Below are 22,300 nucleotides of genomic sequence, written 5' to 3'. Positions count from 1 at the left end.
TCGGCTATGTCAGATTCCATTGGAGTCAACACTGTCTGTTCATTCAACTTACCGTATGCGCTCTGGCGCAGAAGAAGCAGCGCCATTTAATTCTGGATTTTAACGAAACCCTTAGACGCAGAAGTCAACAACACCTTCGCCTGCCTTTCTGAACCGCATGTTTTATATCACCACATGCAGTTTTTTGCACGTACAAAGAAAAAAAAATGAAAGCGGCCGAAGTAAGGAGAGCGTGACCCTCATCAGCCCATGTCAAGAAACGGAGACCACAAGGACCTTTTACCAGTTACCATTTATTTAATTTGCCATAGGATTCGTGTTAAATTATTTAAAGCGTACGGTCCTACAATGCGGTAAACCGCGAGCGCGAGACCCCACAGTGGCCGATCTGACAACAATACTACCTTATCGGCAAAGCCGTTGGGGGTTTCAAGCGGATGCGGTTTACGGCAGCGTGGGACGGTACCCCGACAGCCCATTTCCTTTCCTCACAAATCCACAAAGATTTGCAAAAATTATAAATAGAAGATTTCGTGGTGAACGCTAAAACAAAACCCGCTGTCACTTTAAAAAATATAATACAGCCCTCACTGAGGGTTTTGTAACTTAAAACTTTGGAGCATGTGAAGGGATGACGAGCGTGCCTTTGTGTACAGTTCCCAAATACGCGCCAAGCAAGGTACTGGGAAAACAAGTTCCCTCTTCGCCTTCATAGACTGCACAACTACCGATGCATGCAATACCCTTAGCATCCATGAGGTGGCAGTCTTCGCTGTGTAATCTAGAACATGCACCTATTAAATACATACCTATGTGGTATCTCTAGTTCTAGCTATTTCATTGCGAGGCTAGCGTGCATGACTAGGGTGGTGCATGGAAGAAGCGGGTGCCCTGGGGCAGGACCACAGGTACTAGATGTAGTCGGATGCAGGTAGCGCGGACGGTTCCCCCGTGGTTAGTTACATTTCTTGGATGGATTCGGTAATAGTACAATTAAAAGGGTAAAGCTTCTTCAATCTTGTGATTACACACTGTGTCGTACAGTATCCCTATTGCCACATGCATGCACCCGGAATGCATCTCGTCAGGGTGTACATTCCATGGCAGTGAATTAGTCATTCATATCCGTGCTACCACCATTCAGATTTGGACATTCTCTCCGCTTGTCAGTTTCCCGGCAAGTTTTTTTTTTTCTCTTTCCATTTGATGTCCAAGAAGCGGCTTTAAGGCTGCACATTGACGCCTTCCTGAGCCGCCGTCAGTCATTACCACCAGGAGAAGAATGGCTTGCGGCTCTGGAAGCTCTGTGTATAGGACTCGCTGGTGCTCTTCTGATGCGACCGTGCGGTTTCCACGATGACCGGTGGAGTCTGCACCAGCTGCAAAGGGCTCTTCCCGTCTTTAAGTGCCTGAGTCAAGTTGAGGATCTGCAATAAAAGGGGTCCGAGATCTCATTTATAAAAGATATCCACGATACAGACACGAAATACACTAGTAACAATAAACCGGACGACAAGTGGCAAAATAGCAATGAATATGTCTGGTCTGTGAGTGATGGCCACCACTTGACTTAAAAACTTTTTTTTTTTTTTTTTTTTTTTTTAAGTTGGATACCCCTTTAACCCTTTGCAATCCAATTTTGGATTCAGGGTTTCCTAGGGAGCTCTCTCTTTCTGCCATTATACAATGGCACCATCTGCTGGCTAAAGCCAGTACTGCGGTATGTGACATGCTGGGGAGGCCCCCAACAGCAGAGAGGCCAGTAAGCTACAGTAAGAAGGACATCTTCCGATATCTGAGCTGTGCAGCCTTCAATCAGAATGTCTTGAGACGTCAGACAGTGGATTGGAAAGGGTTAAACAGCTGGCCCTGCCCTATCACAATAAAGGAAGCAAGACTTACCTCTCGTCTTCCCCCAGTAAGCAGGCTCTCCCAGTTTGTATTTACAGAGGAAGTCAGCTAAGTGCTGCAGCGTCAGCGTTCGTTCTGGCATAAGGGCTCACTACCCAGATGCCATCATTCCAGGAGATGCAGGATAGTGACGCTGCCACCTGTGATTGGCTGGAGCGGTTACCTGACTTCCCCTGTAAACACAGACTGGAAACACCACGGGTGCTGTTGCGCTGCTTACCAGGGAGGAGAAGATAGAAGAGTATTGAGTATTGTGGTTTTCGTTGTTTTAGGTCTTGCCCGCTGGGGCCCTGGAAGACCAGCTGTTATCTGGCCTGCTGTCAGTGTGGGAGATGCATAAATATGAAACTCCATTCTTTTGAATGGAGTCCTACGCATGAGCGATGCGGGCGGGGGTGGTGGGGGTGGAATCACAGCATGCCCTATCTTTGGGCATACCTTCGCATCTTCATCACTGATTGTTTTCAATAGGGTGGGCAAAGCAGTGTGCGCCAGTACAAAACACTCCACGCCGGAAGATAGATACTTCCCCGAAGTGATGCAAGATATTTTTGATGGACCCCCACTGACTATAAAGGGGTCCGCCTGCTTTCCGGTCAGCTTCCGGTATTTTCAGCCAGATCTTCGCTGTGTGCTACCAATTCTCCAAACGGCTGTAGCATGCACTGCTTTGTGTTAAAGCACTTCTGTCATGGTGAAAGACATCTTGAGGTGAAGTATATGTCCCCCACCCCATGCAAGGACTGAATGTGATGTAAAAGCATCTAAAAGTAGAGTAACATAACTTACCTGCCCCCTCATAACCGCTATCTGCTTGTGGAACTGTCCTCGGTCAAACCCGGGATCTTTCTATAGCAAACAGACATTAATGATGAGTTAGCAGGGTAGCACCGCAATAACAAGGGGTTAACAAGGGAAAATACCCTACCCCAGAATATGTGGATTGGGCACCCGGCAGCACAGCAGCTCCGTGCATTGCTACACCCATGATAATTGCTTGACTTTTTTTTACTGGAGTGCAATCCAAGAGGAATGGATATCACATAGGTGGGAGCTGAGTAGAATCTAAGCCCACTGTGTACCTGGCGGGTACCAGCTGTTTGAAACAGCTGATACCCGCTGCAGACAGCCACGATTGGCGCTAGCTCTGTTCTCAGCTTACATATGCTGTCAATCCTGACCATAGCATGTAAATAATGGGAGGGGGGGCATCATCTTTCGACTCACGTTCAGGTCCCTGTGATGGTGTTGATGCCTAGCTGCCCTGGGCATAGTGAAGGCTCCCAGGGCTGCCATGTATTTAACTATATTAAGTCCTGCCTGTGTCTTAATATGTGAACATTAAAAATAACATACTGCAATACTGAAGTATTGTAGTATATTATAGAAGCAATCAAACCATTACAAGTTCATGTCCCCTAAGGGGACTAAAAAAAAGGAAGAAGAAGAAAAAAAAAAAAAAGTTTAAAATTGAACCCTGTCCCCTTTGTCCACAAAACAATCTAAATAAAAAACATAATTGGCATTGCAGCATCGAACTTTATTTACCTCAAACAGAGAACACTGTTAAAAAAAATTGTCAGAATAGTGGGGCAAGTTGTCACCTCGCCTCTCAAAAAATAACTAAATAAAAAAAAAATAAAAAAAAAAAATCGGACAAAAAGTGATCAAAATGTTATATGGAGCCAACAGCTCGCCCCGTGAAACTTAAGTCCTCACACTGTGCCATTGACAGAAAAACAAAAATTATGGGGCTCAGAATATCACAACAAAAAAATGCCTTTTTTTTTTTTTTTTAAATAAAAAAAAAAAAAATTACATTTTTTCCTCTTTTAAAAATCAAGTAAAACACACAAAAAAGATGTATAAAACACGTTATAGGCAAAAAGTGCTGCGGCATAAAACAGGAAGTCACCGAGCAGCCAAGCATTTGCTGTACGATCAGTGGCACGGTCACATGACCGGGTGAACTAGCGCCCGTATAATAAGCCCTCATCATGAGGGCAGCGGCGCGGGGTGAGTCACACATTTGCCTCGGTCCTCTGCATTAGTCATGATGTTACTCCGATGAAAACTCCTAATAAATTGTTTTATGGACAACTCGTCTCTCTGAAGAACCACAATCCATAAATGAAATGAATTTTCACTGTAAACCACATCAAATTGTACAAAATGTAGGAAGGAATCCGCCGCCCGCAGAGAACAGGCCTCATATTGTTCCCGGCCGAACAAACACTTACTTGTAAGCTGAAGGGTTGCTCATTACAATACTGACCAAGACCCTCAAAACCTTCAGAGTTCTTCATTTCTATTCACTAGTTCTCAGAAAACAACTCTTATTTAAAGGGATTGTCTAAGACCTTCATCTCCCATGTGGCCCATTAGGTTGTATGGATGTCCCCTATAAACCAGTACAGAGAGCTCTATGGACCTGGTGGACACAAATACTACACTTCCCCTCCATTGGCCATGATGGAGATAGCAGCCAATCCGTCAGGGTTTCTGAAGCCAGTAGGGATGCAGCCAGCTAGTCGCTGGGCTGGGTTCATGTCAAGAATAGGTTGTCGTGCCTAGACAACTCTTATGATCTAGAGAAGATGCAAATGGAAGATGGAATAATCCTCCACAGCACCACCTAGTGGAATAGTATGCTACCATTCCAACAGGTGGAGCTGTGGAGGATTATTCCATCATCCATTTGCATGTCTTTGTCCCAGGAAGCATTGCATGGCCTATATAAAACACTCCCTACACTCTTGTGGTGCTCTCCACAAGGAGAAGCATTACCCTCCATACTCAATACAGAGATACAGAAGGAAGTGTATTCTATGACCATATATTAAAAGGGCTGCTACATCTGACATACTTCCAGGCATACTCAACCATCTAATCAGGCATGGAGAGGGGCAACTGCATGCTGGCCAGTTGGCAAGTCAACTGAAGTTGCCCAGCAAGCATCTACAAGTCATATTCTAATTAAAGGGGTACCACAATAGACTTATCACCTTTCCACAGGATAGGATCAGTAGGGGTCTCACCGCCGAGAGCCCCACTGATCCTGAGCACAAGGTCCCATGTCCCCCTCTCCTCCTCACTGTGGGCGCACTGCACTCCCCTGCTCCATTTAATCTCCACATCACGGCAGGTGGATTCAATGAGCCCACAGAGACAAGAAGAGGGGGACACGGGACCCCTTTTCTTGGGACTGGTGGGGATTCAGTGGTGAAGCCCCCACCAGTCAGGCTTGTAAATTATCCTGGGTATAGGCGATAAGTCAACTGTGATACGCCACCTTTAATAGGACCCATACATGATACTCGTTGAACGTCATACGTACATTGGCTTCAGCAAATCCATCGCCCAGTTTACAGTTGTCTCTTTCCATGGCTGATGTCAGAATGGATGGGAGATTATGCCTGGAGGGAGAGTTTAAAGGGGTTGGCCCATTTGTAGCAGTTTTGCTATAGGAAACAGACAGCTCTGTACATTGCGCAGTGGCCCAGGTTGGTACTGCAGACAGAGTTCCATTCACTTCGAGAGGATTCAACCGACAGTACCGACCCGGGCCACTGCAGAATGTACAGAGCTGTCTGCTTCAGCCAACAAAACAGCTAGAAGTGTGACAATCCCATTAAACTATGGAATGCCAACAGGGAGGAGATGCCGATATCAGCTGCACTTATGCATATCTTGTACAGGTGAAATAGTCATTTAAATGGTTGCCAACTTTTCAACAAACTTGTGCATATGTGCTAGCAATGCTATCTAAAATGCTGTTTGAGCTGAAACAGTGCTCTAAAACGTTGGCCACTAGGGGTCCATTTCCTACCATTTTGCTGTCCACTGCCCGTTATGTGAAAACTGTCTCTAGTAGCAGAAAAAAAGACAGATAACAGGAAACTGAAGAGGGTGATGAATCATACTACCCATGGAAGTCTATTGAGAGATGAGGCGGTGGAGGAGGGAGAGAAGCAGAGACTCAAAATGATGTGTTGCTGTAGCCAACAGTAAGCCATTTACTGTGTCACAACTACTAAAATGACAGCTACACTGCTCAGTACTGCTGCGTAACATTCTCCATAATGCTGTTACTTATAAGAGTGTGCTACAGAGAGAAAAAAGAAGAGATCCTGCTCTTCTACGTGTAAGGGAGACATCATAGCAGCTGATCTACACCCACCAGCTCAGAGAAAGCTGAGAATTAGGTATACAGCTGATAGAGGAGAAACGGGTGATAAAACCAGGAAACAAGTCAGATGTAGGGATATTCCTAATGTACACACAACAGCTTATTCCAAAAAGTTACTCGCCACATGCGATACGCTTTAATGCGGTTATCTAACCTTAAAGAGCTCAAAGAGATCTTCTTCTAAATCTTTGACAAAATTGGGGTCTGAGATTTTCGGGAGGATGAGTTCTTTGATCTCCTGGGAAAACTGAACTTTGGCTTGTGGTAACCAGGCCCAGTAGAAGGGATCTAAGGAAGAGGGAAACAAAACATAGTAAGACTTAAAAACTGAAAAGGCCCAAGACATACATGCAGCCGTAAAATAACATAAATCAGGAGCTGCAGATAATATAGCAGGCGGCTCCAGTAATGGCATCAAAAATCAAGTATAGCAATGGGGAAGCGTCCCTGATTTGATCTCTCGTTGGCAAACAGGGATTGGACAGTTGTCTGGCTGCCTTTTATGTTGCCCTGTAGAAATTGCATGTGTATGAAGGGGTGAAAAAAAACAAGGGCAGAGCGCCTCTTTGGCAAAGAGTGAGCTACAGGGATTACATGCTCATAGAACAGGCTAACGCCTAGCAAAAGCCTTTTAGAGGAACAGGGTGGTGAAGCTGTTTTGACCATACTTCTTATACAAGGTTGCCCCACAGCCCAGTCTTTACCCTCTGGTACTCGCAAGTAAGAGAAATGACCTATTTATATGGCCCCCACTAATCAGCTGTCTGAAGAGCTCATGGCCTCTTCTCAAGCCTGAGACGTCACACTCACCAATCACATGGCCTGAGAGCAGCTTAGTCCTGCTTAAATGAATGGGGCTGAGCCACTATATACCATGCACCGCTGCTATACAATGTGCAGCACTGTGCCTTGTATGGACTGAAATAGCCGTGGCGCTCATCAGAGCTCTGCTGTCACTCCAATCAGCCGATCGATGGGAGAAGCAAATTATGACCCCCCACCAATGAACTATTGAGCTACTACCCTGAAGTCATTGATCCCCTTCCCTCCCCAGGGTGTAAATGCACGCCCTAGCTGGGAAGCAGTTCCTACCAATGGGTGCACACTTAAGTCTTATGGTTAGGACGGGGCCATAAGCTGACCCCCCATCCTCCACAGTGGGAGCTAGCTGCGACTGACAATCTGAGCCAAACTGCTTCTTTTTGTCCATTTTGCCTCTCAAAAAATCCAATAAAAATAAATAAATTAAAAAAAGGGGGCGGGGGGGGGGGGGGGGGGACAAAAAAGCCCAAAATGGTGCAAATAAAAACTACAGCTCGTCATGCAATAAAGAAGCCCTGAAAGAGCTCCTGTGATAAAAAAAAAAATGAGAAAGTTATGGGATCTAAAATACAGGGATGCAAAAAATATTGTATTTTATCACTAAGGGGTTAAAACACATCATAAATATGTACGAAGACAGTTTTCTGGCCCATTTTCCATAGTGAATCCGCCCCATTCTGTTTATTATAGGCTATAAATGTGAATGGCGACACTAAGGCTCTGGTTACACCCACGGTACTGGAGGGACTGCTGCACTTGTACTTTAGCATTCCACTAACTGCTGTTATATTGGGGAGTTCCTATTTGGGCCTTTCCTCATAACTCCTTAACTGCAGGTCCAAAGGTGAAGTTTTCCTCCAAGATCTCTAATGGCTTTATATCTCTCTTCACAGCAGATAAACTTGTAGAGACTTACAGGCTCTCCAGGAATCCGGATGCTTGAGTGGGAAGGCCAAGCCGTTGTCTATAGCAGCGATCTTGATGATGGGTTCTCTTATCAAGACCCAATCGGAATCCTGAGGAGAAGTAAACGGTAACAAACCCCCCCGATTAGCAGGTAAATGCTATAAACATCCAAACGAATCCGAAACCCCCAGCCCGTACTGACCCTGGACGCTGCATTCTCCATGGGGTAGTCGTATTTTATCAGCCAGTTGTCATTCCCTCGATCTAAGGAAACAGGTGAATGCAGATATATCAGTGACCGGCGGAATCACTATTGAAGGTGTATGAACAACTTTAGGCACAACGGCGCTGGAACTGGTCCGTCTGCTGTTATAGCCCATCCGTGCTAAGGACCGACGAGTTGTACATTCTGACATATTAGTTGGAGCACCAGGGATGTATTCAGCTGCTCTTGACTGTACAGCACCTGTTTATCACAATGATTCCTGACACCCTCCTCTGACCCCTTTTGGTGACAAGTTGTTTCCATCCACAGGATCTCTTTTCGCAGGATGTTTTCCCTCGATCACACCATTCTCAGTGTATACTCACATGATTACATGAGAAAACCCAAGATTGGCAGTGAAATCCTGGCCCGGCTAGTCTAGTACCGATGACCCGGCCTCGTTGGAAGTCACCATGCAATTATATGATTATGATGTGCGTTTTTTTGGTGTTTATATAGGGACTCTGTCAGCTCCTATGATCCCCATAAATGAGCTCAACTCTTTCGTCGTTCCTCCAGTGTCTATCTGCATAGCTGCCACTAGCGTGCACACCCATGACGACAGGACTGGTCTTCTGCATTAGGAGTGCCATATACAAGGAGGGGCAGCTTTGCAGGCAGATAGCAGGGGACCGGTGAGCAAGGCAAGTATGACAGCAACACCCAAAGACTTGACAGCTCGTATCCTTAGTTTATAGGGCTCATAGAAGCTGACAGTTTCTTCAACATGTGCGCAACACGGTGTCAATGTACCTGTATTTCGGATTATGTAATCGAGGACCACCAGCCTCTCGAACTGTAACTGGAGCTGCCGATTGGTGTTTTCGGGAAGCGGTTCTGCTTCAAACCTCCGGAGCCAATAATCTGCATCCTTGTAGCCTTTAACAAACAGCTGGAAGGAGCCAACCTACAGGACAAATATAGGCCTATAGTACAATATATACACTGCCACCCTCAATATACCATATATTACAAAAGCGCCACTCTGCCTTCATCACTATGATGCAGAAAAGAACCATGAAGGGGACGCAGTGCTAAACCGATGCTGCGCCCCCTTCATTCTCAGAAGGTGATGGTATAGCTTAAGGATATCCTATCGGTTTCTGTCATGGGGAGAAGCCTTAGGCCTCATGTCCACAGGGTTAAAATCCGCAGCGTTTTTCCCCCACGCGGATCCGCGCCCCACAGGGATGCATTGGACACCCGCAGGTAGTTAAATACCTGCGGATGTCATTTTTCCCTTCAGGCGCTGATCCGCGTGCGGGAAAAAATCCGGACATGCTCCATTTTAGTGCGGGTCTCCCGCGGGGACGGCTCACGCAGGCTTCTATTGAAGCCTATGGAAGCTGTCCGGATCCGCGGAACACCCGTACCAGAATTAAAACTCACCTGTCCTGGACGCTGCAGGTCTCCCTTCCTTCCCGGCCAGATCTTCTTTCTTCGGCCCGGAGGATGTGCCCGGCACGCTGCCGGCGTGCCGAGCACATCCGCCGGGCCGAAGAAAGAAGATCCGGCCGGGAAGGAAGAAAGAACCGCAGCGTCCAGGACAGGTGAGTTTATTCTTATTTTTTGGCCTCATGTTCGCGAGGCAGGAGGGACCCGCTACGGATTCTCCATGAAGAATCCACGGCAGGCCTGATTTTGCCCGTGGACATCAGGCCTTAAGGGCACATTCACAAGGCCGATGCAATTGTGGAATTACCTGCCCGGAATCCACCTGTAAAGCCCTGTCAATCAGCAAAATCTGCGTGTGGATTACCACCAAGAAGCGACTTGCCATTTTTTCACGGTGATCTGCGTGTAAACGCGGCAGTTTCTACACACGGTTTTGCCATTGACACGGCTAAATCTGCAGATTTCCACCACCGTTTTACGCGTGGCGGCTGAATCCTCCATGTGAGCGCACCCTTAAGATACCTTCACATATTGCAGAATTGCTACGAATTTCCCAAAACAGAAAATCCGCACCAAATGCCCTTCAAAGGGTGAATCATCTGCTGAGCACGGCAAAAACCGCGTCAAAATCTGAATCAAATGGTGCGGACTTTGGTGCGGGTCCACACCTCAATCCACAGCACAAAACATGCTGTAGGTTTAGGCATGGATTCGCACCAAAATACGCAAACTTTGACCGTACCCTTAAAGGGTAGGAGCTGGTGACACCAATGGCATTCTAGGGAACACTAAATGAAAGGATGCCAACGTAATAGCTGATCTGCTGACCCGGGGATGTTTGTTTTATACTTACCTTCCCCGCCATTCGCCATTGTTAGTGCTCTAGCCCACTGCTGAATGCATTGAGCGGACTACATAGACGGATGCCAAGTAGTCCTCCCATTCTATTCGCATGACTAGGTAGTCCGTTCAATGCTTTCAGCAGCAGGTTTGAGCGCTATCAATGGGGAAATGGCGGGGAAGGCAAGCATAAAACTTTCATCCCTGGACTAAGTGGGTCAGCTAATTTAACCCCTTAAAACTATGCTCATAGGGCTCAAAGTGGCTGCCAGACTCCCTTTAATCTTTCCCACGCTGTATGTAAATGAATGCCAAACGGTCCGATAGGCGGACCTGGACCGCATCTACTGTCCCTAACACCCCCCAATCTCTGGTCTTCCTCTCTCTGACAATTGATGTGAATGAGGTCTCTTACATGACCATCCAACCACTTCACCTATCAATTAGCAAGAGGACTGCCAGGGTCAGAAGGGCAGCAGAGATGGTTCAGGTCCTCCTACCGAACCATTCGGCATTCATTTACATACAACATGGGGAAGATTAAACCTCACTTACCAGGTATGCGGGCATTGCAGGAATAATAAAGACAGTTGGCATACTCTACAATTTACTTTTCCCTACATGCCAATGGTGTCCCAATTCCAGGCTGCTGACAGGTTCCCTTTAACATTGTACGGCCTTCGGTTTTAACGTTGTCTTCCGCAGTACAGAAAACAAGAGTGGACATCCGAGATCTGCCTTGTAACAGAACAGGGTGTTGTAATTACGGAGTGCTTTAATGAGATGTCATCCAGCGATACATAACTGTCCCCATCGGGCAGTACAGAAGAGGCTCGGTGTGCCAATACAAGTTATTGGTTCTCCTACCTTACCTTGGGAGGCAATCCAATCCGATTAAACCGCTGACCGACTTTTGGCACTTTTTCCAACGCCAACCGCTTCCCCCTGGACTTCACCCGGTCTATAGCGCTGTAATTAAAGGTTTCACTGGCTAAGAATACAACCTGTAAAGGAAAGCACAAACGGGGCTGAACAGAACAGATCGCGTTTCTATAATGAATATGAGAATACAATGTAACGAGTCCCCGGAAGGGGGCCAGAAATTAATGGTTATGGCTCCTTCCCAGCCATGTAGTTATAATGCACTTGGGGGTTAATATACATTAATGTGTAAGTTATAGAATTTGTGAATGTAGAAGTAGCAGTTTTCGGCATTTTCTATATTGTTCACATTTCACAATTAGATAGACTGCAGTTAGTGTGTCCAGACAGACTTGGGTCCTTTTGAGGTACCCCAATGCCTGACTGGGTCAACCAGAAAGCCCAGTCAAAGGAAATACCCTTCTGGTTATGGCCACCAAAGGACATCACGGATATTAGAGCACTTATTCAACAGTAAGGATGGTTATTAAAGTGACCCTCCCTTCTGTTGGGATAAAACCGTGTCCTGGGGCCAGAGGGGATATTACCTGCAGTTGTTCTCCTCGGTTGTCCCTCTGTTCTTCCAGATCAAGGTCCACATTTTGGCCATCCAAGAAGGCCGACACAATCCTTCGACTGCCTAATCCCCAAAGTGCAATGGTAGCGTTAGACTATCAATACACAATACCTGGTCTACGATTGACCATAGCGGCTCATGTGTTCAGTACTGGCCAATCAAAGAGCAGTGCACATAAGGTAGTTAGAAAATTGCTGCAGCCATCTTGGACAGCCAAAAACAAGGCCAGAAACCGGTGGAGAGAAGAACAACTGCAGGTTATATACCCCCTGGCTGTTCCTGTGCCAGAATTTTGTCCCAAAACCGTGTAAAACCTTATTTCAAATACCTTCTTAAAGAATCCTAAGTTCCCCATTCAAGAGCAATCTCCTACAAAGAGCGTCTACTCTTGAAGGCACTTGCGAATTATAGAAAGTGACCTCCGAGTCGCACATGGTCATATCACTGTGGAGCAGTGGCCTAAGCAGAGCTACTTGCATAACGGAGGAGTGGCATTACCCGAGTCCGAGGAACAATATTTAGCTCCAGTTTTTGGTCTACTAGACTGGCTCCAGCCTCCGACAGATATCCCTGATTCAGAACGAGACAGTCCCTCCCGAAACAGCAGGGGCAGCAGAGCTTCTGTAACCACTTCGTCCACTTGGGGTTCAGTTGACCGTACGGCTCCTCCGTTTTCGGTTTGAAGACTGCAATGATTTCCTGAAAGATGAAGGGGAAGGTCATGTATAAACGTCATGTAGATCCACTTTATCAATGGGTCAAGGAGACCTCAACATTCCAATCTATGACCTTTACTCTCACTGTAACATCGCAAGACCAGTAACCTGTCCCTAATGAAACCTAATGGATGACAGAAGAGCCCCCTCCCTCTACCACCTGCTGCAGTTGCTATGGATTGTGGCATGTAAGGGGTCAAGCTGCCAAGATCAGAGGTTTCTCCGTTAGAGCAGGAGCCTGGCTGTCAGTAGTCAGTCAAGCAGCTGCCTTAAAAAGCTGTAGGTGCAGATGTAAATCCCATTAGGGAGGTCAGTAAGGCGGCATATTGCAGTCATTAAGGGGTTAAATTATTAATCCAAACGGCTGTAGTCCGGATTGATTGACGCACGTAACAAGGCTTACCATCACCTGTTAACCCATCGTATCCCCCCCCCCCCCCCCGTTCCCTATTTATACTGATTAAAGTTGAGTGAATGGAAAGAACGTGGGGCGAAATCCAAAACCGTACACACGGCAGACGTAACGCAGAACACGAGCGGCTCCGCTTCCAAACAGCGAGTCTCCTTTACTTAAGCATGCACGGCTGTTTTGTTATGCTAAGTAAGAGCGGTAGATAGCGGAGGCTCCGCTCCCTCCGAGATGATTGGCGCCAACCCAAAAATCAATAACAAGCGAGCTACGAATGAAAATAGAAACTCAGCAGATCCACAATACTGATAACGCGGCGACGCACACGGCCAAACAACGTTACACAGGATGATAACCGCGTAAAAGGTGAAACGCGAGGACGGGTAAAGTGAGAAAGTAGGAGATAGAAATCTGAGACGCCAAGCACTTTCACTCCTGAACCCAAGAAAAGACGTGAAAGTGAGATCGGAAGGGAACGCCGCTGAGACGCTCTCGTTTCACAGCACTGCGCCAACCGAACGGCTCCGCGGCTCGCAATACAAAGACACAAGATAAGAGAGTCTGCTAGTAAAGTATCAGAAGACATATTTCATCAGCTGCCCAGAGACATTAGACCAATTGCCAAATCCTGAAGACTTTTGTGGGCTCTTCCAACAAGCTAGTGGCTCTTGGGTGGCCTTCATCTAACTAATGGATGGAAACCTCTTGGCACTGGACAATATGGCAGCCGGTTTCTCATTGGAGGAGTCATTCGATCTCAAACCTGTTTGGGAGATTCAACCATTCAAAAGACCACCCCAACCATTTAGTGGGAGGCAGACCCTGGTGGATGGGCCTTTGTCTACGAGACTGTGTCAGCCACAGGGCTGGCGAGACACTCCCCATCCCCCAGGAGGGCTGGCGAGACACTCCCCATCCCCCAGGAGGGCTGTCAGCTACAGGACTGGCGAGACACTCCCCATCCCCCAGGAGGGCTGTCAGCTACAGGACTGGCGAGACACTCCCCCTCCCCCCCTTCCCCCTTCGGAGGGCTGTCAGCTATAGGACTGGCAAGAGACTCCCCCTTCCCCCTTGGGAGGGCTGTCAGCTACAGGACTGGCAAGAGACTTTCCCCCTTGGGAAGGTTTTCATCTATGGGTTTGGGGAAAGACCTCCACATGAGTGCTTTCATCTATAGGACTGATAGACCTTTGGTTGAGGGGTTCCATCTAAGGGGCTGGCAGACCTTCACTTGAGGGCCCTTAATCAATGAAACGCTAGAAGACTATCACTTGAGGGTTCGCAACCAACAGACTAGCAGAAGACTGTCGTTTGATGGCTTTCATTTATGGGACTGGCAGAGCTACATTTGAAGGCTGCTGTTTAATGGAATTATTCAATCTTTGGTATCACCCCTAGGACTAAGGCGCTGAAGTTTCATCTGAGGGTCTAAAAAACACTCACTCAAGGTCCATCTTCTGAGAGACACTTGCAGGGTCAATAGGAGAACCAAGTGACATCCCAACCTGATGGGAATACACCTCTGTGTACTCAGATCCATAAGCTGATGGTTTTGGATGACTAAGATTAGCCCCCCACTGAAGGACTACAGGATGGTTAGTTATGGCTCCCATTAATGGTGTGATAATTATGGACTGGACCAACCATCCTGGACATTGGAAACTAGGTTAAGAAGTGGAATAGGAGCGCTTGATGTAGACTGGTTAATAGGTACAGATTGCAGTAGGACTAAACACAAGTCCACCTCTCAGTCAGGCGAATAACATTTACTCTCTAAAGTGAGAACACTTCAATTTTCCTTCCTATTTAGCCGTACAAAAAAAGGAAATTTAAAAAAAGTTATAAAAAGTACCAAAAGGGGAATTACTGGAAAGTGCAAAGTTCATACATAATATTTATATGCAGAGTACTCGTATTGCTATACACTGACATGCCACAAGTCATGGGACAGCAGGATGTAAACTGATGATGAAGTTGGGTTACCTCAGGTGATGACTTGGGGACGCCCACACCTGAGTGAGGTGTTATCTTGTGAGCGAGGTTAAACATTGGCCAGCGTGCTTGTGACAAAGTGACATGAATGTTGGAACAAGGCATGAAAGCATGTGCCAGACAGATAGGACTTTCCAGTTTAACATTCCTCGATCCAGTGTCACGTGTGTACTGGGAATATATTATTGAAGGTATTACAGCCCACAGGTGCTCAATGATCATGACATTGACCTATGGCACCTCAGGCAGAATCCATATCCAGTGCAGAAGCCTCACATGTATATCCTGCAGGTCAGTGCAATGTTCTGTAGCTTCCATGAGATATAGGAGCAGAAGAACCACCGGAGCGCCTCTGTTATCACCACAACCCCGGACACAGTGCCTCATCTGGGCTCGTGAGGTTGCCAACTGGGTCTTAGAAGATGGGCAACATGCGGTATGGTCCAATGAGTCACAGTACCAATTGTTTAGGGCTGATGGTGAGGTTCATGTATGGCGGAGACCCCATGAAGCCATGAACCTCGGTTGTCAACATGGCACTGTGCAGGCTGGTGGTGGTTTCCTACTGGTGTGGTGGGTTCTCATGGCATGGGTTGGGTCCACTTGTCCTCCTAAACACATCATTTACTGGTGCTCACTACATTTCTCTGCTTGGTGACCATTTCCAGCCCTACAGAGCTGTAGGTGGCCATCAGGATGGCATGACTCAACATCGGTCCATTTGTGGAATCAATGTCACATCGAGATGCTGCACTTCATTGGGCTAGAGGGAGTCCTACACTACATTAGTTCCTGTCCCATGACTTTTGGCATGTCGGTATATGTTAGCCCGGTGACACGCCATGCTGGAATTTGTATCACAGCCATCACAAAAAAAAAATAAAAATCTGTAGACCTAATTGTATTATACTAAAACCTAATCCCATTACATTTTGGCCTCGTAAAAGCATCAGAAGGCAAACAAATCTAATATACATCACATAGAGGGGACTGTTTATCATCTGATCACAAGACCTGGGCACCTAAAAGGAAGTTCTGTACCCATGTCATACATGCGTGGAGATCATAGGGACCGAGCAGTGCACTCTTAAAGTCTATGGAAAGTTGGAGTCCTTACTTTACCCTCTTGTCCTAGATCACTCGGAACTTGAAGCAATGAATTATTCAGAATGAGACATCAAAGTGACTGATCCTTAGTTGACAGGTCAGACAGCAAACACGACGGCAAGAATCCGGGGAATGTCAGACAAGTCTTTGGTGAAGAGTCTCCACTGCGGTCAAGTGCATGGCAAGGAGATGATGCAATCGATGGACTTGCAGGAAGGTGCAAAAAGCTACTACTTCACATCAGTACGGGGTTGTACACAAGAGACCAGGGGGTGCCATAACAAGAACAGCCTGCAGGTGACGGACCCGACTTCTAATCCCCCTCCGTTCTTCAAAAGTAGAATCTGGCCCTTTTCCCGACTGACCTACATCCGGTACTGGTGTAGCTTGACGCCATCAGAAGCTAGGGGTTTGACAGGGCTTGCATGTAGGAACGCCCCTCTCACAACCCTAGCTGTCCTCCTGGCGTGGGAATAGAACAGAACGCCATTCCCAGCCTCGCACATTGCTTCGCTGCTGTGCCGGCCCTCCCAGCCTCAAGCAGTTTCCTCACGCGCCTCTGTGGGAGCTGCCGCTCCAAGCCTCTGTACACCACTGCCCGCTGGCCTTTGGCGCCGCTGGTGGTGACATAATACACCAGTACCCCTACAGCCTCCCCATACACCTCCAACAGTCAGACAGGCAACTGTTACAACAGCTTCCACCAACCCCCCCCCCCCCCCCCCCCCCAATAGTCTGTAGTGGACAGACTTGGTATTGCAGGCCAAGTTCCTGTTAAAATTAATGGGATCTTTGCCTACAATACCAAGCCTGGCCACTACAGTAAAAACAGTGCTGTCTGCATCCTGTAGAGTTTAGTTCAGTACATGACTGCACCAGCCAGCAAATAGCTGATCAGCAAGGCACCCAAGCAACGGAACCCAGCCAATCTACTAGTAATAACTTATACTGATGATAAGCCATCAAAAGTTTACAACCGGACAACCCCTTTAAGCAGTACAGACAGTCACCGGACCAGGACTACCAGTACATCCTGATTGGCTGGAATCGGCACACGTGACAGGGCGGTGCTACGTGATGACGCGTAGAAGGGGGCAAAGCCAGAATGCCGCTCGTGCCTGGACTGACCAGAAGGGAGAAGACCGTTCTGCGCAAGTGCGCAGACGGCACCATGGAGACGGGGACGCCAGCGCAATGAAGGTAAGTGAATAACTTCTGTATGGCTCATATTTAATGCACGATGTATATTACAAAGTGCATTAATATGGCCATACAGAAGTGCATAAACCCACTTGCTGCCGCGGGACAACCCCTTTAAAGGGGTTTTCCGGAAAAAAATACTACTGATACTACTGTCCTCAGTAGTACAATTTTTCTGAGCTGTGTAGTACTACAGGACAGCCATTCACATTACCGGTCACCCAGATTTCCAGCGGGCGTGAGCTGCACAGCCGCACGGCGACATTTTCAGGATGTTTTTGCATCGTCTTCCACAGCTGGTTGCTTTGCGCTGGCGCAGTCATGCTCCTCAGAAGGGCTTCCATCATTTATCGGAGTCACTCAGCACTCTGTACGGTACATAAGTCAGATCTGTGTGACGCGGCACGCCGGCCAACTTCTAGCATCTCACTAGCGGGTCACCGCTACGCACTGCGGACTAGGAACGAAAGAGAATTCTCATTCTTACAATGCCAGCTTCCCGGATGGCGGGGGCAGCAGAACAAGGAGGCAGCATCACATCACTATACCGCCACATATCACAGCAATCGGCACAATGGAGGCCGTCAGGGGTTAATGTGCTTATACATTTATGTATCCAGTCATTAAGGGGAAACCAGCAAACGCCATGCTGCCAGCTGAAGGATAAGCCAACATTGTGCGTGCCGCCAGGGATTTAGCAGCACGCACGGCTCATTCAGATTGGCGCTAAGAGGTTCCGTTTTCGTGCTCCATTAATCTCCAGGGTTTTGTCTTATGGCGGAGACAACAGACCTCGCTGACCAGAACGGGGGCCGCCCAGTACATAGTCTCAGATGTGCAAGTGAGCAGGGCCTTAGCTAGCTAGCATATGGCAGAGGCATCCCCCCCCCCCCCACCCCCGGTGCCACCAGCTATGACACACCCGAGGGCCACCCCCACCCCGGTGCCACCAGCTATGACACACCCGAGGGCCACCCCCACCCCGGTGCCACCAGCTATGACACACCCGAGGGCCACCCCCACCCCGGTGCCACCAGCTATGACACACCCGAGGGCCACCGCCACCCCGGTGCCACCAGCTATGACACACCCGAGGGCCACCGCCACCCCGGTGCCACCAGCTATGACACACCCGAGGGCCACCCCCACCCCGGTGCCACCAGCTATGACACACCCGAGGGCCACCCCCACCCCGGTGCCACCAGCTATGACACACCCGAGGGCCACCCCCACCCCGGTGCCACCAGCTATGACACACCCGAGGGCCACCCCCACCCCGGTGCCACCAGCTATGACACACCCGAGGGCCACCCCCACCCCGGTGCCACCAGCTATGACACACCTGGGCCACCCCCACCCCGGTGCCACCAGCTATTACACACCTGGGCCACCCCCGGTGCCACCAGCTATTACACACCTGGGCCACCCCCACCCCGGTGCCACCAGCTATTACACACCTGGGCCACCCCCACCCCGGTGCCACCAGCTATTATACACCTGGGCCACCCCATCCCGGTGCCACCAGCTAATATACAGCCAAGAACCCTGAGACTGTCCAGGAATCCACACTGGTCAAAGCTAAAAGGGAATCCTGGGGGACCGAAAGATAAAAGTGGAACCACTAGGACCTACCACTGTGAGCCCCCAGGTAAACGGGGGGGGGGGGGACCCAGGAACCCCCCACATGGGCCACCAGCTAAAAGGGGGACCCCAAGAACCCCCCACATGGGCCACCAGCTTTAGGGGGACCTGAGGAAACTCCTTTGAGTCTGCAGCTAAAGAGAAACCCAGAAACCCCGCAGAGCTGCCAGCTAAAGGGAGAACCTGGGAACACACTTACCCCTCCTCACGGGAGCCTGCTGGTTAACAGGGAACCAAGGAAACCCCCAGTGTGCCACCAGCTAAAAGTAGAAGTAAGGAACCCCCTTCCTGTGGCCAGAAGCTAAGAGGGGAAACCCCATGAGCTGCAAGCTAAAGGGGAAACCCAGGAAGCCCCTCGTGGGCACCAGCTAAAGTGGAAACAAGAAGATCCCCTGTGTGCCGCCAGATAAAGGGGATTTCAGAAAACCCATCAGCAGTTACAATCTGCACCTTGCCGTCACCACCTGATTCTGGCATCGATGTTACTGCAAAACCGATACCAAAGAACGGTTAGGAGGTGACGGTTCTTCACGGGTCGCCCCCTGAATCCAGTGCCGAGGGTCCAGACTGTTGGAGCCCCTCGTATACAAAGACTTTCTATGGAATCTTGTATCAGAATCTGAGAGGTCCCATCCGCAGTCTGTACTGCAGCCGGGGAGTCTCAGGCGTGTGACCCCGCTCAGAGGGCGGCCATGTGACCCCGCTCAGACGGCGGCCATGTGACCCCGCTCAGAGGGCGGCCATGTGACCCCGCTCAGAGGGCGGCCATGTGACCCCGCTCAGAGGGCGGCCATGTGACCCCGCTCAGAGGGCGGCCATGTGACCCCGCTCAGAGGGCGGCCATGTGACCCCGCTCAGAGGGCGGCCATGTGACCCCGCTCAGAGGGCGGCCATGTGACCCCGCTCAGAGGGCGGCCATGTGACCCCGCTCAGAGGGCGGCCATGTGACCCCGCTCAGAGGGCGGCCATGTGACCCCGCTCATGTGATACAACTTTACTATCATTTCCTTCCACCTTCTGGTAGCGGTGGTGGCGCCTCCGCTGCTCGTCACGTGACTGCGGCTGATCCGACTGAGGAATCGCACGCACTTCCTCAATACAATCTACCGAGTCACGAGGAACCCTGTTCTTAAAGGGCATGTCCAGTTAAAGGGGTTTTCTGAGGTATAAAATATGGGTGGCAGTGAGCAGATGAGTCACATATTAACCCCTGAAGGACCAGACACTTTTTAGGGATTTTACTGCCCTATTTTTATTTCTTCAGCTACCAGACTTATTTTTGCTGTGTTTTTATTCCCATGACATATAGGGCGACTTTATTATATCTTTTTTCACTGACTTTTTCCCCTTGTTTTTTAGTTTTATTAGGGGTAAAAAAAAAAAAGTTGAAAAAAATAAAATAAAAAGAATGATTTTTTTTATCTAGGTCCCCCCTGATGTAGTATAAGACCTCTGGGAGTCATTCATGTAGTTTTTCACACTTTTCCACTGTAGCTGGGGCATTTATATGAGCACAACATCCCCCTGTAGTGACAGTAGTCACTGGCAAAGCTGATCTGGGTCTTTTTAGGACCCTGCAGCTCTGCCTGGGGACACCTCCGCTTCCACTCTTCACTATATAACACTCTTAAAGCCTGGAAAAGAAGGCAGAAGCAGTTAAAAAAAAACAAAACAAAAAAAAAAACAAATCACTCTTCCTTCTCCTCTGGGTCCTTGGTGTGTCTAACAACCGAGGACCCAACGTGCTATACTGCAGGAACTTTAATCCTGCGCCAAGTTTTTTTCTTTTTTTTTTTACTATCGGCTGGGATTAAAGCCAAGAACCAAGAGCTGTAAATTTACAGTGCTTGGTCCTTACGGGGTTAAATTGGGGTTTCCAAGGAGAATACTATTGCTGACGTCAGTGATCATCAGTTGATCGGCTGGGATCTACCACTCAGGATCCCAACCGATTACCTGATTGGGCACACAGGGGATCGGATACTACAAGGGGGTCAGAGTATTTTTGGCGCCGACAGCCCAATCAGGTGATCGACTGCAATACTGAGCAGCAGACCCCGGCCGATCAACAACTGATGACCCGAGGAAACGTCATCAATGGTCAAAAACGTAAAAAAATAAAAACCGCTTTCCCACCGCCAATAGAAACGGAAAGCAGCGCTCACCGAGACTTACATATGACTGGATACAACTGTAGCAAACCATCAGCTGTACAGAGTAATTAGACCTCTGGGCGCTTTGCATTCACTGACAGCAAGCAGTGAAGAATGGACGAGCACAAAGTATGTTAGAAAGTATCACGTGACCCCGGGGGCCCAGCACTCACCTCCTGCTCGTCCTTGACGAAGTAGCTGCCGCTGGATCCCTGGTAGATCCTCTCCGGGAAGATCCCCCGGCTGATCGCCCGCTCTGCCCGCCGCACCACCTCCGAGAACTCCGGGTCGTCCGGGAAGCTGTTCTTGTCCCGGTGATGCGAGCGCTCTAGCAGCGGCTGCCGCTCCCTCTCGGTGGGGGAGCCGGGGGGAGAGGGCACCGCCGGGACGCACTGCGGGGAGGGCTGCGGGATGCGGACCACCACCCCAGGCACGATGGGGAGGCGGGCGGCCGGGCTGAGCGGCGCCGGGGAGGGCTGAGACTGGAAGGTATAGTCGGGCTGCTCCCGCAGGGGGGACACCAGCGGGCTGCTCTCGTCCATGCTCGTACGCAGACTCCCGACGAGAGGCGGAACAGGTGCCCGGGCGCTGCGGGGGCGACAGCGGCGACAAGACAGGTGACAACCAGCTGACTCACAAGCGCTACTGAAAACTTCCGGGACTGACAGCCAATGGGAGTGGAAAGAGGCGGGGAGATCAGAGTTCACCGCCCACTGTCGCTTCGAAATAAGGAGGTGGTTACGTAACGACGGCGTTTTGCCCTTTTCAAAAATGGACGCAAACCTACTCTTTCTCTCAAATTTGTTAACTGTGATTTCATATTATCCGGTAGAGATTATGAACCATAGAAATTTTTCATGTCCGCTTTTCCCTTGCGCAGGGTGGGATAAATAATTTTTAGAAGCGCTGACTGTCGCGCTTTATTGTTTGCCCTTATTAAACATGGCGCATATTCAGAGGCAAACCCATCTCGTTCAATCACAGAAGTTGAGGATGAACGTTGGCATGACAACAGCAGACACTTCCGGAAGTCGTGGCCAATAGTAGAGGACGGGGGTGTGGTAATTTGTATACTCCACCTATTTCTCTTACGTCGAATGTCATAACCTATAGTTTCCTTCGGAGGTAGGCTTATGGTGCCGGCGCGCTGATGACGGTTTGCCCTTTTCAGAAATGGCTGCTAAGGCTTTCAAGTGCAATATCAGTAAATTATTTTATTTTTGCTTCACAATTTCAATATGGGTAATGAAACGTAG

General features: G+C 48.8%; 1 protein-coding gene across 1 annotated transcript; it reads right to left on the bottom strand.

The window, feature by feature from the left end:
* Positions 1-273: 273 nt before the first annotated feature.
* Positions 274-21,702, bottom strand: PI4K2A (phosphatidylinositol 4-kinase type 2 alpha). The gene is made up of 9 exons (XM_066601086.1): positions 21,218-21,702; positions 12,325-12,525; positions 11,201-11,332; positions 8,847-9,000; positions 8,031-8,092; positions 7,839-7,938; positions 6,255-6,388; positions 2,701-2,760; positions 274-1,427 (listed from the first exon to the last, which is right to left on the bottom strand). The coding sequence occupies exons 1-9, from the start codon at positions 21,584-21,586 to the stop codon at positions 1,266-1,268; spliced, it is 1,374 nt and encodes a 457-aa protein (XP_066457183.1). The 5' UTR covers positions 21,587-21,702; the 3' UTR covers positions 274-1,265.
* Between the last annotated feature and the right edge of the window lie 598 nt (positions 21,703-22,300).

The sequence above is a fragment of the Eleutherodactylus coqui genome, chromosome 4 (genome assembly GCF_035609145.1).
Source record: "Eleutherodactylus coqui strain aEleCoq1 chromosome 4, aEleCoq1.hap1, whole genome shotgun sequence".
In the NCBI taxonomy this organism is placed as follows: domain Eukaryota; kingdom Metazoa; phylum Chordata; class Amphibia; order Anura; family Eleutherodactylidae; genus Eleutherodactylus; species Eleutherodactylus coqui.
The sequence above is the reverse complement of the archived record's forward strand: the minus strand, read 5'-3'. Positions and strand labels throughout refer to the sequence as shown.